This window comes from Merops nubicus, unplaced genomic scaffold, assembly GCF_000691845.1.
Source record: "Merops nubicus isolate BGI_N331 unplaced genomic scaffold, ASM69184v1 scaffold5441, whole genome shotgun sequence".
Lineage (NCBI taxonomy): Eukaryota > Metazoa > Chordata > Aves > Coraciiformes > Meropidae > Merops > Merops nubicus.
The window spans coordinates 1-14,644 of NW_008587471.1; the positions used below are offsets into that span (position 1 = coordinate 1).

Consider the following 14,644-nt stretch of genomic DNA (forward strand, 5'->3'; position numbering starts at 1 on the left):
GAGTCCGCGGTTCTCAACCGGTCCCGGGCTGGGGCAGAGCCGTTCCGAGGGGAGTTCAACCTGTCCAGTCTCCCGGGGGTGGAGGGGAAGCCTCTCTTCGGCATCGGCATCGAGAACTTCATCACCTTGATCGTCTTCGGCTTGATCTTCACCATGGGGGTGCTGGGCAACTCGCTGGTGATCACGGTGCTGGCGAGGAGCAAGCCAGGCAAGCGCCGCAGCACCACCAACATCTTCATTCTCAACCTGAGCATCGCCGACCTGGCCTACCTGCTCTTCTGCATCCCCTTCCAGTCCACAGTCTACGTGCTACCTAACTGGGTGCTGGGCGCCTTCATCTGCAAGTTCATCCACTACTTCTTCACCGTCTCTATGCTAGTGAGCATCTTCACTCTCTCGGCCATGTCCGTGGACCGCTACGTGGCCATCGTGCACTCCCGGCGCTCCTCGGCCTTGCGCATCTCCCGCAACGCCCTGCTGGGCGTGGGGCTCATCTGGGCGCTCTCTTTTGCCATGGCCTCGCCTGTGGCTCACCACCAGCGCCTCTTCCACCGCGAGGCCAGCAACCAGACCTTTTGCTGGGAGCACTGGCCGAACCCACGCCACAAGAAGGTCTATGTGGTCTGCACGTTTGTCTTTGGGTATCTGCTCCCGCTGCTGCTCATCTCCTTCTGCTATGCCAAGGTGGGTCAAAGTGGGTGGTGGTGAAGGGCGTGTAAAATGGATGGAGGGGGGACAATGGTAGTGGGTGACCGTGAGCTGTGGGGCCATCTCTGGGCACATCAAGGGACATGGCACTGTCAGGGGCAACAGAGCAGGGGTGAGTTTGTGGCACAAAGGGAGAGGGCAGGTTTTATAGCTGAGGGGACACCTGTGTGTGCCACAGGTCAGGACAGGGATTGCATGGGGTGGGGAGGGGGGGTTGTTCTGGCAGTTACTGGGGGGGTCCATGTACCAGATTTCCTTGTTGCAAGGTGCTAAGAAGGCCCAGTGCTTTGCTGCTTTCTCTGTCAACACAATTTTCCTATTTTCTTGCAGTGCTGTATGAAGAGTATAATTCAAATAAAGTACAACAAAGCAACAAGTTGCTCAGGCTTCAAGGAACTGAGGTTTTTTAAAACGCAGTACATCTAAAAATTACAAAAGTCTACCACTTTGATCTGATTCGGTTAACATGCTAAAAGGAAAAGGTGCATCATGCTGCCTGGTCCCTGGGAGCCCTGTTTTGCCACAGCTGAAGTGGGTGGAATGCCACCTCTGACTTCAGCAAGGGCAGGTAATGGTAGGGAGCAATGCACGAGGACCGAGACAGGAAAAAAGTGTAAGTAAGGGTGCCTGAATAAGGGCATTGAAAAACTTCTTTGCTCAGGCAAATTGTCACATTTTCTGTGATTATTAGCAGGGCCCACTGCTTGCTGCTGGACTGGATCTGGAGCACTGACTGCTACCTGCTGAGTTAGGCAGAGATCCTCCTGTTTCTGTGCCAGCAACCTTCACTAGTGGGATTTCTCCTTAGGCAGTAATTTATGTTTGAGTGGATAGGTCTGGTCTTGCAAATAAGAACTGCTTAAGTCTTGATAAGTTCTTTATTTAGCAGGTTCAATAGATGTAATTAAAGTATTTAATACAAATAATTTTATGTTCTGTTCAGTTTTATATGCATTACATCAGCTTAATCTGTGATGTGCAAATTAAGGCTAGAACAGCAGCCAGTTCTGTGAAAACAAAGTTAGGCAGAAGTCGAAGGACAATATTTCTAAATTACTCTACATAATGAAACAAGTCTGACCTGGAAAAGGGAGAATACATGTCTTCATACACAAACTGAATTCTGTTTTCCCAGGGTGAGCACACTGGTATTTAATCTGCAGTGGTAAATATGATTGAGCTGTGAGAGGGGTGAAATTTGCTGCAGCCAGGGCTCATCGGAGTTTAAAGAAAATATTACATATTTCTGGGAGGATGTTACAGAATGTGTGCAAAGGGAGCTTTTCAGCTATTAAGAATGCTTATATTTTTCAAAGCCAAAGCACCTTCAGTTTCAGCATAAAGTATCAGCCTTCAAAGTCTTATTATATGACAGAAGATTGAAAGCAAGTCTTTCAAAATTACAACAGACCTGTGTAGTATGGGGGGGAGAGGGAAGGGAGAGAAGGAAGAAAATATGCTTAAAGAAAGTAAAGGTATAGTAAATAAAGCACACCATGTAGTTACAAAGCACCACTACAGAAGTAGATCTTTCAAAATTAGTATGAATAGATACTTTGAAAAACAAACCAAACAACCACCAAAAAATCCCTAACCAATGAAGCAACCCTATGTGAAATACGTGCCCAGAACAAGCTCATAAAACCAAGGCCACTTAAGTAAGTTACAACTAAAATCTCATGCTTACTTTATTGCCAGATGAGAATCTCACCTGGTACCCTTGCTTGGTGATATGCTTTGAACCTATATGTATGATCCTGCTTGCCATGGTGTTGGGCTGGAAGATCCAACCTAAAGGGATGAGTTTTAGGAGATATCTAGAAGATGTCAGTGTCAACAAAGCTGAAAAATGCTTTTGACTCATACATGGCTGGAGGTATTTGTACCCTACAGTGTCAAGGCTTGTTCCTGCCCTCATTAGGAGCCGCTGGCAAATCTCCAACTGCAATATTTTGGCACATGGGGCAGAGTGAGGGAGAAATTAAGGTTGACAGAAATTGAAAGTCAGAGCAGAAGTTTTAGATTTGTCAAATCCCTTGCTACTCTCACAGATCTCAAGCAAAGTGGTCACTGCAAGCTTTTATTGATGTCACTGAAGTACTATGAAATACAACAAGTATTTTGGCTTCTGAATGCATGCAGGGTTAGAGGATCACTGCTGTGTAATAGCCTCAGAAGTATTATAAAAATAAACGCATTAGTTTCTTATGGACTTTGCTGGCTTTCATGAACTGTGGATCAGCTAAATAATGCAATCTTCTGATACAGCAGATTAAGACAAAGGAGTCTCATTCCTCTATTTGAATATATTGCCTTTTCCAGACTCCTTTAAGGCAGTTCTGTTTCTTCCATAAGCAAATTGCGATTGAACTTTCGGTTTTGAAAGTCTCATTTTTTAGACACAGTCAGAGGGAGCTGAGCTATTTTTCTCTCTCACTCTCTGTTAAATTATGTTAGGAGAGATTTGTATTTTCCCCAGTGGAAGCAATACTATTACAACCTACAGAAGTGCTAAAATAGTGCTAGGTATTTGGAAACAGCATCCTCCCACAAAATCAGAACTGGAAATCTCATGTGATGAGCTTTTAAGGCAAAAATTTATGAGATTGTGCTCTGTGTCTTGTGTGTACAGCTACCTGTTTCCTCTCTCCCACAAATGTTTGGTTCACTTTCAACCAGATTTGATATGGGAATGAAAATATTAAAAGGAATTCTATTTCCCCAGTTCTCTGAAAACAGGTGTGATTGAAGGAGTTGGAGACACAACCACCCTCTCTCCTTAAAAGGAGAGTCAGTTTGCAATCAGCTGATAAACATCAGACAAGCCATAGGGAGAAGAGGTCTTATGTAGCATCTACCCATGGAGGAGACACTTCTTTTTGGGAACACACAGTCAAGAAATCACAAATCCACAGGAAACATCTTTTGTTGGCTCACGATAACAGAATGTTAGGGCTTGTAAGGGACCTCTGGAGATCATCTAGTCCAACTACTCTGCTAAAGCAGGTTCACCTAGAGCAGGTTGCCCAGGGTCATGTTCAGGTGCGTTTTGAAAGTGTCCAGAGAAAGAGGCTCCACAACCTCTCTGGGCAGCCTGTTCCAGGGCTCTGGCACCCTCACAAGCATGAAGTTTTTCCTTATGTTCAGATGGAACTTCCTATGTTCTAGTTTGTGCCCATTGCCCCTTGTCCTGTTGCTAGGCACCACTGAAAAGAGTCTGGCCCCATCCTCTTCACCCCTGCCCTTTAGATATCAATAAGCATTGATAAGATCCCCTCTCAACCTTCTCTCTGCAGGCTGAACAACTCCAGGTCTCTTCCCCTAATCATCTTTGTATCCTCTTTTGGACTCTTCAGTAGTTCCCTGTCACTTGAACTGGAGAGCCCAGCACTGGACACAGTAATCCAGGTGTGGCCTCACCAGGGCAGAGTAGAGGGTGAGAAGAACCTCCCTCATCCTGCTGGTCACACTCTTTTAAATGCACCCCAGGATCCTATTGGCCTTCCTGGTCACAAGGTCACACTGCTGGCTCGTGGTTAGCTTGTTGTCCACCAGGACACCCAGGTCCTTCCTCTGCAGAGCTGCTTTCCACCAGTCTGTACTGCTGCATGGGGTTGTTCCTCCCCAGGTGCAGGACCCTACGCTTGCCCTTGTTGAAATTCCCTAGTTTCCTCTTTGCCCAACTCTCCAGCCTGTCCAGGTCTCATTAAATGGCAGCACAGCCTTCTGGTGTGTCAGCTCCTTCCAGTTTTGTATCATCAGCAGACTTACTGAGGATACACTCCATCCCTTCATCCATTGATGAATCCATTGAACAAGAACTCAGAACTTTTTTTGAACTCACAGAACTACTCTTGAAAGGAGCTTACTACTCCAACCAGAGGAGCAGTGAGTATATAGTTATTAGCTGAGTTACGGTGCAGCATACTTGTAGACAGCCTTCATTCTTATATTTTTATTGATTATTGTGTTACTTGCTGTGTTTTTTTAATACTGACTTTTTGTACGTGTTTTGTAACACTGCTACAATGTTTGCTGACTAATGTGTTCTTAAAGGGCATGGTAATAAATGATTCCCAGTGAGTTTCTAACAATTGATGTCTACCAGGGTAGTGCAATGTGACAACTGATTTTGGGTGTCTGCTTTTGAGTACCCAGTTATGAGGATTCAGCCCTTGACAATCGGGCCTCCTTCAGTCAAACCTTTAGTCTGGACACGTAAAATCAGTAACAATTTTTTCCTTTTACAGATATATAATGTTAAAATCATTTTTAAAAGGATTATTTATTGCCTTAAGAATGTTTCCATTATTATCTATCATTCTGAATTCATGGGAGTCATGTATGATTTATAGACTTGGTTAAAAGTAAGCCATAACAAGTAGGAGCCTCAACATGAAATACAAGCTTATATAGTTTGTGTCTTAGGATATTTTGTCTTGCATTTTGCTGAGCAGTGGGGGAAAACTTTATTAAACTACATTGAAATGAAAAAATAAAGGGTATGACACATTAGCGACATCCTATTAAACAAAGGAGGGTGAAGGATCTGTTGTGACAATAGAAGTAGCAGCATTACTTTTAAAAATGGATTGCAGGCAATGGCACTTGAATTTGAATCAGGTTCATGCCATAAAATATGGTTCAGAATATAATGCTCGCGTTATGATTGTGTTAAACAAGCAGTTTATTTTTATTTGATAATGACCTTGGGCAGGCTTTCCTGCTGCATGATTTTCAGTGGCTGATATTGAAGGTGCAGCCAATGGAATATTATGTACAGACAGGAAATATGCTTTGCAACAGTGTAGACTTCAAACTTTTACAGTATTTGGTAAACTTAAGGAATAGGCACTGATTGTTTTCTATTTCCCTTATTGGAAAAATGCATTTATTACCTTGAATTGGTCATAGTCCCTCAGCCTGGGCTGCCAAACCATCTTGAAGGTAGTTCCTTAAACAACTGGAAGGAAGGGGGAAAAAAAAGGGATAAATGGATAATCTTCGGGCAAAAATCCAGGGCCTCCCAAACACCACCAGAGGTAGTTGTGGCAGTACAGTCTGGACCAGACTAGAACTTCTTATACTTCTATGATCCTACAGGTCTCCTCACACCCTCTTTCACAACAGCATAACATTCTTCCCGCAACACCCCACCCTCATCTCCAGAAAACAGGAAAGCTGTTCCTTCCCTGAGAGCCAAATAAGATCTCTGATCAACAGGTACATGAAAGCTGGAGTTAGAAAGGTTTCATATAGAGAGTTAAGTTTTCCACAGAGCTGAATGGGTGGCAAGTCATGAGATTTGCAAATGTCCAGCAGAAACAGCCCATCATTGTAAGTTATGTGAAGGAGATACAACAGGTGAAGCAGCAGTGATGGACTTCACTGTATTTTTCCAATGCTCTTTTTTGTTTTTACATTTTTCACCCATGGGTTAAGCAGTTCCTCTGTTTTGTACATGGTGATGACAGGTGAATAAAGAGCATGTGAACCAGAGGGTCTGCTGGACGTCGTGGGCTCTTCTGTCCTTTCTTTCTGGTCTCCTTCCTCCTGGAAAAGAAAGAAGAGCTGAAGCCAAAATGGGACCTTCTCAGAGAAAATCCATTTGTTTTTCTTCTGCCTTTCCTGAGCTCGAATTAGCCTTGGTAGCAGCTTGCCTACTGTTTCAGAATAGGAAGTGCATGCAGGGCTGACTCTTTCATACACAAACGTGTACAGATAAGCACAAAGGAACTGCACTTCCAATGTGAAGTGCTTACAAGCAATTTTATTTTTTTTTTTTGGTGGCTAATTGGTAGCTAGGAGTGGAATCCACTGATGAGCTATGGTTATTCACAAATACCAACCTATTTCCTTTAATTCATTATGTATGTTTCTGAGACTCCAATGCCAGAGTCAGATCAGGTCTAGGGGTTATCTTGTCTGGTGTCAGTCCTGATAGTGGTTAGCCAGGCACCCCAAGGAAAACAGAGGAAACGTCCCCACATGACATAAAAGAATTTGAATTTAAACCCTTTTCCCCACCTCAAAAATGTTCTTACAAGCCCTAATATTTTGTGTTATAGTAAAAAGAAACTTTTAATGCTGCATGATCTTACCTATCAAATCATTCTCAGTTCATCTTAGAACTATGTAAAGTGCAACTTAACATCATCATCATCATCTAAGCTCTACACTCTTGACATTCTGTCTAAAACATTCCTCTTACCATATTTTAATTAAACCCTTGAGTTTAATTAAGTATCTCCTTTTTAAAATTCTGTGTAGTTTACAATTTGTTTAACACATTCAGCTGAAGAGCATATTCCCTACCCCTCATGCCTACAAATCATGCCATGTGAATATATTAGATTCAGTTAATAATGGCTGGAGATAAAGTAGGGCATGCACCTCTATGTATCCACTATCCAACATCTTATGTGTAAATCATTATGTTAAAATCTGGATGCTGCTTTTGGATGATGAGCCTTTTTGAGACATATTTTTAAAAATAATTTGTGAAAGGTACATGACAAGTATCACCAGACGGTTGATAAAGGTCATGCCTCATGTGAAATACATTTGATTATAAATTATTTTTGAAAACCTAAGCTTCTTTCAAAGATCAAATAACACCAATGTCGTGATTATATTAACCGAACATCCATCTGAAAAAAGCAAATTATGCAGGTGACTCAGAAAAACTCTGACTCAAAACATACACTTTTTATGTTACATGCAGTAAAGGTCATTATAAATTAACAAGCATTGACATTTTTTATGAAAGAAGAATGACTAGTGTATAATAAGTTTTCATTTGTTGCCTTGTTCTTTTGAAATACGTACTTGTTATGCAATACATCTGAATTTTTATATAGGAATTCAATTGTGGTCTGCTTCATATTTGTTGATTCACACGGATGAAGAGATGTGATTTCTTTGGATTTTATGCTGTGCACTTTTGAAAAGTGTAAATTGGATTATTGATGTCTGTGACTCATGCAGCACTGGAGAGCATATTCTAAAATACAGGGGTTTGAATTTTAGAAAATGGTGAAAAACAAGATGCATATTCATCTTTTCAGGTTCTTAATCATCTGCATAAGAAGTTGAGAAACATGTCAAAGAAGTCAGAAGCATCCAAGAAAAAGGTAGATTCCTTTCATTACCAATATGCATTTGTTTATATTTCAGTTTTATTGCTAAGCTAATTTGGTATGATATTGCTCATTGCCAAAGATGTAATAGAGAGAAGGAATTGGAGCGAAGTATTTCATCATGTATTCAGTGTCTCTTCAAACTTAGCAGAAATGGAATTTTTTCTGATTTGTAGTTTTCAAAGAGCATCAAGACATTACCTGAGATCTCCATAGCTGGAGCTTCAGAGCATCTGAAATTTAGACATGGAGGGGTAACCTGCCTCTAATATTAAGTGTTTTGTTGGGGGTTTTTTGCCTAATGGACATTTTTCCTAACTCGTAAATACTTTTTTTTTTAATTTTAACTAGCTGAATTTTTTTCATGTTTTATGAAGAATTCCAAGTTTATATGATGAAATTTTACAATGAGGCTTATTGTGTTTCTTGATAGGAGTCTAATAAGAGAATTTTAATGATTCTGTAATTCTTTTATTGACTTTCTACAAAACATTTGCTTCTCTTATGATCAAGAATTAGGTTATATACTGGTTACAAGTAGGATCGTGAAAAGTCCTTAAAGCAGAATGTAAGCTTTGCAGTTTAGAATAATATTTGAAAGATGTGTTTATATATTTAATCTGCCAGTTTATATAATACGCTTCTGATTTTTGAGAAGATTTGACACAGTAATCATTTGACTAACTTCTCAGTGTATGAATGTGAAGTCAGAAAAAACCCTTAGGCTATAGCTCTTCAGTTGATCTGATCACTATTACCATATGGGCATGCAGACTGTCTGCAATGTAAATGAGATATACATGGGCTCAACAGGGAATAAGTAATCTATTATTTATGCATTCTCTATTTTTTGGAAAAATATCCTAGTCAATAGATTTTAATTCCTAGGATTAAAGCATTATAGCTCCAGTTCCATGAAATACTTAACATACATACCTTAGCGCTTAATGACATCAAGGCCAAAGATGTAGTTTTCAAAGGCGTTCTGTAGAGTTCCATCTCTATTTTCATCTAAATTATTCTCAAACCAGAAATATCTGTGCATATCCTCTAAATACTAACTTTTAAAAATTGGGAGTGAAAATCAAATCTGTCTAGGAGCTGGCTTTCATAGCTTCAGGGAAGAGCATCACACACACGCCCAAGACATCTTGGATGTATCAGGGTTCAGTAACCAAAATGCAAAAAGAAAAAGCAGCCCCAAACTTTTTTCGCCTTAGAAAATAAGTTTCTGATCCTAAGGCTTAACTTAGATTTTTCAAAACAACTCTAGTTTCACTTGTGTATGTTCTCTCTGGTTACTCTGGCTTTCTGTTTTTCCTTCTACTCTTTTGTAAAGAATGCATTTCAGACTTAATTATTTCTAACTTTATTCAAACTTTTATGAAAATTTCCGTAGTAGAATCTTAAAATTAATTTGCTATATGTGTTGAAAGAAGTTAATGAAAAGTATGCATGTGCCTAACTGCTATTTTGCATGGGTTCTGGTCAAAGCATCAATATTAATCTCATGTGTTTCAGGTGGGTTTTATTTGCTAAAGATAAAGCCTAAGCAAGTTCCTGTTAGATAAAGAGGGGCTGCCCTTTAATATTACCTTGGTTGCAAGGCATAGTGATGATTTTGGAAAGGTAAACTCTAAGTGAGGCTTAGGAGGAATAATGGGATAAAACAGATGTTGTGAGGTTTCCTGATGCAAAATTACTTAGTCTGCAGATAGGAAACGCCTTAAGTAAATTAGTTACAAGAGATAAATGGTCAGCCTCTACTTTCGGGTATACCTCTAGAGTCTGTTGGAAGCCGGTAGTTTTTTTTAGGATTTTGAACAAACTGAAACAATATGCCTCTTTTGAAGTAGTTGTATACGTGGTATCCAGACACTGTTTTCACTTGAAATACTAATACACTGAAGGAACCAGAGAATGAACTGCTCTTAATCCATACTTCCTTGTTAGCACACATTCTCCTGAGTCCTGAAAGAGAAAATACTTGTTTGGCTGTTTGTTAGTGGCACACTAAAAACTCCACAGGTCTAAGTGTAGGAATGGTTTGTGGAAACAGGTGAACCCTTGAGACTAAAAATATTGTATTTACTACAGATATAATAATGTCCTTTCGTTTCTGTTGTGAGATTTTGCTAACCAACAGTATCTGTCATAAGTTAATTTGGCCTGTTGCCACAGAATATTTTTTCTTCTAACTTTCTGTAAGTTTTGTTGAGATTATGTAGGTCAGTCTCAATTGTTTCTGAGCATTAATCAATTCAAGAAGTATAGACCAAGTTCAATAAACTAGCAAAAAAGTCTATATATAATTTTCTGTTCTGCAATATTTATCACTCTGTGGCCACTGGGTTAGTTTTGCCTATGAAGAGCCTACATCATCTGAAAAATTATGTTGCAAAATGTTAGTAGAGTAATTATAATGGTCCATAACATAATATATTTTGGAATTAATATTAGGCTTTCATTGAGAGAGTGATTTAGTTGGAAGAGGTACTTGTTAGAGGAGTAGATATTAATTAGTAGAAAAACAGAAAAGCACTAACTGGAGTAAGGGAAAGCAAAAGAAAACATTGACAGTCAAACTCCACCGTGCTCTGGCAGAATACTTTCAGCTCTGAAGGGTTTGTACTGACTGATACTGCAGCTGTCTGGATGGCTGGATTTAATGAACTTGATGGCCCTCCCTCTCATACATAACAAAAGTGGCGTCAGGAGGCAGCACTCAGTGTTTGGTGGTGAGCTTTAATTTCCAGATTGGATTTGACAACGTGCAATCTCCAGAAATTTTTATCTCCTATTTCTTTTTTTTTTCCCCCCTACTTGTATCCCAGAACATTGTTGTGTGACTCCCCTTATGGAAATTTTATTTTAAAGCAGAGACTTTCAAAAAAGCTCCTGCTCCTTTTGTAGACACTTGAGCAAAGTGTTCATTTGACTACTCCAAGCTCTTCCACTAACTGCCTTCCTGTATCAGAATGTCTCCTGAAATTTTGATCAGAAATCCTTGTGCACTGTACTAAAATACAGATCATTAGATCTGGATGACATTTCCCAAAGAGTTATGTTGTAATTATTTTACATCAAGCTTACATCCACCTCAGAAAAGGCTAGGCCTTTGTGTAAGGGATCAGGAACATCATTCTTTACCTTCAAAGTTACACATTTGCCTTTTACTGTGGCACTTTCAAGGCTAAGGTTCTCTTTGCAGTAGTTCACAATGCAAAATAAAGCCTGGATAGGTAACAGAGTAAAATCAGTAATAAATATTACAAAATATGTTTTCTCTCAGTATACTTTATTTTTTTTTTTTAACCCAAATAAAGGTTTAAAGCAGATTCTTCAAGTGCTCATCAGACATGTGTGTTTTTCTTTCCCTGTTTCAGACAGCACAGACTGTGTTGGTGGTGGTAGTGGTTTTTGGCATCTCCTGGCTGCCGCATCACGTGATTCATCTCTGGGCTGAATTTGGAGTTTTCCCACTGACTCAAGCCTCCTTTCTCTTCAGAGTAACTGCACACTGTCTGGCTTACAGCAATTCTTCTGTGAACCCCATAATATATGCGTTTCTCTCTGAAAATTTTAGGAAAGCCTACAAACAAGTATTCAAATGCCAGATAAGCAACGAGTCACCTTTGCATGATGTGAAGGAAAATAAAAGTCGGATAGATACACCACCATCTACCAACTGTACACATGTGTGAGCTTTGAAATGTCCTGTATGTTGGCTCTTCATTTTCGTGAACTAAACACCTAAAGAACAAAGCACAATAAGCTTTATCCCTGGCTTGTCTTGATAAAGCTAATGGGTATTTAATATGCTGAAGTTGTATTTGCAGCAAAAATTTGTGAAACTGGTATGAAAGAAAACTGCATTGGATCCTTTGCATCTTAGAAAACTGTGTCAAATGAAACTCTTGGACCTTTAAGAGATACTTGAGAAAAAAATGTTGGAAATTATACGTCTGTATTCTTACTCAGTAAGCATATGGTGTGTAAACATTCAGATATCCAAAAGGGAAATGTTGATATGGATAAAATAACTTTCTGCTATCTTAATCCACCAAAACTAAGAGATGGCTAAATTTTCTCTTTTGCAGATAAGAAGTACCATAGTGCTATGATTTCAGACAACTTTTGTTGTCTCTTTGGATTGTTTAACAATGCCTTTTCTCTCTTTAAAGTAAAGGTAGGCTCTGAGTCAGAGTTGAAATAACCCATGTACAACTTGAGGCAGTTGCTTTAGAGAGGAAACACTAATTTATCTGTTTTGCTGTCTTTTTAATGTAACACTGAGTAATAATGAACTTTTTCCACTTCATAAGCCTGCCTTATTGTATACACAGAACTTGCATACACCGTAAGATTTTGTTTATGGCCTCTGTGTAGCTGTACCAAAATGAAGATTTGTGCCTACTTGGGGGAAGCTTCTTTTCATGTGCTGCATGTGCGTGTTTTGTTAACTTAATAGACTTTGAGGTGGAGATACAACTTTAAATGTGCAATATATACATATGTTTTAAAATATTATGTTCCATAAAGCAACTCTGGGCAATGCTTAAGTGTGTAAAAAAAGCATTCCCTTAAAAATTGTAGGAGTGGCTTGATATTGCGTAGCTCTAAATTGGAAAAATTCAAAGGATGCATTTAAATCAATACAAAGCATATAAGGTAAATGATCCAATTCTGCAAATTCTTAAATAAGATGAGTAGTTTCAGCAATTTTATAAAATACTTAATATGTCTTTAAGTGGTAAACCACTAAAGAAATAGCGGAAGAGCACTCAGTCCTTTGAGAACATTATTGTTAGCTGGAGTAAGATATGCTTTTACTTCCTTTATTAATGACCCATAGACTCAGAGAACAAATTAAATTGGAGGAACGTCCGGACATCCTCTCAAGGGAGGGCTACCCTCAGAGTTGGATCACTTTTTCTAGGCAAGTTTTGAAAATTTCTAAGGATGGAGGTTCAACAGTTTGGGAGGGACAACCTGTGGCAGTGCCTAATCACCTTCACTAAAACATTTTTTTCGTATCCCCAGTTGGGATTTTCCTCGATGTAGCTCGTGACTATTGCCTTCTGCCCTTTTGCTGCATACTTAAGTCTTCTCTGTAACCAATACAGAATTTAAGATGACAATTAAATTTTCCCTCAGCCTTCTCCTTTTGAAAAAATTAGTCACTCTCAGTCTCTCCTCATCTGTTGTGCTCGAGCTCCTTGGCCAGATTAGTGGCCTTCCACTGGCCATCCTCCAGTATATCCACCCCTTTCATGAACTGGGGTGTTCAAAACTGAACTCTGTGTTCCATATGTGGCCTCATGAGTGCTGAGGAGACAGATCACTTCCCTTGACCCTTTGGCTGATTCTTGCTAATGCAGCCTGATGTTACAGTAATTTATTGCTACAAAGGTACACTGCTGACTCATATTTAATTTCTGCTCCACAAGCACTCTCGTGTCCTTTTCTGCAGAATTTCACCGAGTCCCAGTCCAAGTTTCAGGACTTTGTTTTTGGCTTTGTTGAACATCATGCATTTAGTAGCTGTTAATTCCATTCTTCTGGCTTACCAACAGCCCTCTGGAAGGTAACTGCTTTCCAGCGTCTGCACCACTGCCTTGAGTTGGTATCATGTGCAAGCTTTCTGAGAGAGTCCTGCACCCTTGTCTGGGTCTTTGAAGATGCTAAACAGTGTTGGCTAGACGCTCTGTCAGGTTCCTTTGTCTCAAAAAACTTGCTTTAAGAGAAAAAAAATTGCTCAATGGTGGAACCACATCAACTATGGAGGGTTAGCTCCATGAAAATATCTATGTTTATGTGTCAGTATTGTCTGCTTGGAATCAGTAAAATATTGAAGACATGCTATTGCATGCATGGTGTTTGTGTCCTTTCTTTCATATGAAGAGACAGTTTGATGATATTGCTAGGAACACAAAAGATATCAAAAACACTCAGCTGGAGAAGTTTATCTGTGCAGAAAATTTTCTGGGTTACGATGGAGGTTAGGGGATACAGCCTTAGAACAATGTTGAAGTTTCTTTGAATTTTCAGATCCTTATCACATGCTAATCACTCAAATTATTTAAGCACCATCAGACTTCAGCTAAATTTATAACATATTAGGGGATTCTACAGCTTTGAAAATGTTTTTTCATTTTAAAAGTTGCTTGTGATTTTATTACTTTGAATAAAAAATTACAATGTAAATATGCAATTGTATAAAGTTAACACGCTGAGTTTGTTTAATCTGGAAAAGGCTTTTTATTCTTAATTGTGCATAATTTTAACTGCAGATGCTTGATAGTAATGGAGCTACATCTGTTTGGAATTTTAAGCATGAGGAGGGAGACTGAAGTAAGAAGTAGTTAGAAAAGCCCCACCTGGTTCCTGGTGAGTATCAGTACAACTTCCACCACACTTCTCAGAGAAACCTGAAGAAGCAGCTGACACTCCAAGGCTCCACTTCCTGCCTAAAACACACTTTTGTTGATTGTTTTCTTTAGCATGACCTTGGCATACTCAGCTGTGACAGTAAAAGCACTGTTAACCCTTGAGCAACCATACAGTTGGGCAGGAAGTTGTCATGCCACAAAAATGGCTAATTTGGACAGAATACTGGAGAATGGGCACTGACGGTCTCCTACAATTGAATGCATGTCTGCTTTCAAGTTCTGAGCTCAGTGGAAAGGATGGTCATTTCTGGTGTAGGGCAAAGCAAGAGTTTCACTTCACTTGCCCAATATACTTTTTCACATCTTTTTAAGCAGACAGGTTAATTTCCGTGTACATGAAGAAAA

The 14,644-nt window shown here is 39.5% G+C and overlaps 1 protein-coding gene across 1 annotated transcript; it reads left to right on the forward strand.

Annotated features, from left to right (window-relative positions):
• The first annotated feature begins 18 nt into the window (after window positions 1-18).
• On the forward strand, window positions 19-11,574 carry GALR1 (galanin receptor 1). The gene is made up of 3 exons (XM_008948914.1): window positions 19-684; window positions 7,776-7,841; window positions 11,234-11,574. The coding sequence occupies exons 1-3, from the start codon at window positions 154-156 to the stop codon at window positions 11,549-11,551; spliced, it is 915 nt and encodes a 304-aa protein (XP_008947162.1). The 5' UTR covers window positions 19-153; the 3' UTR covers window positions 11,552-11,574.
• Window positions 11,575-14,644: the final 3,070 nt, after the last annotated feature.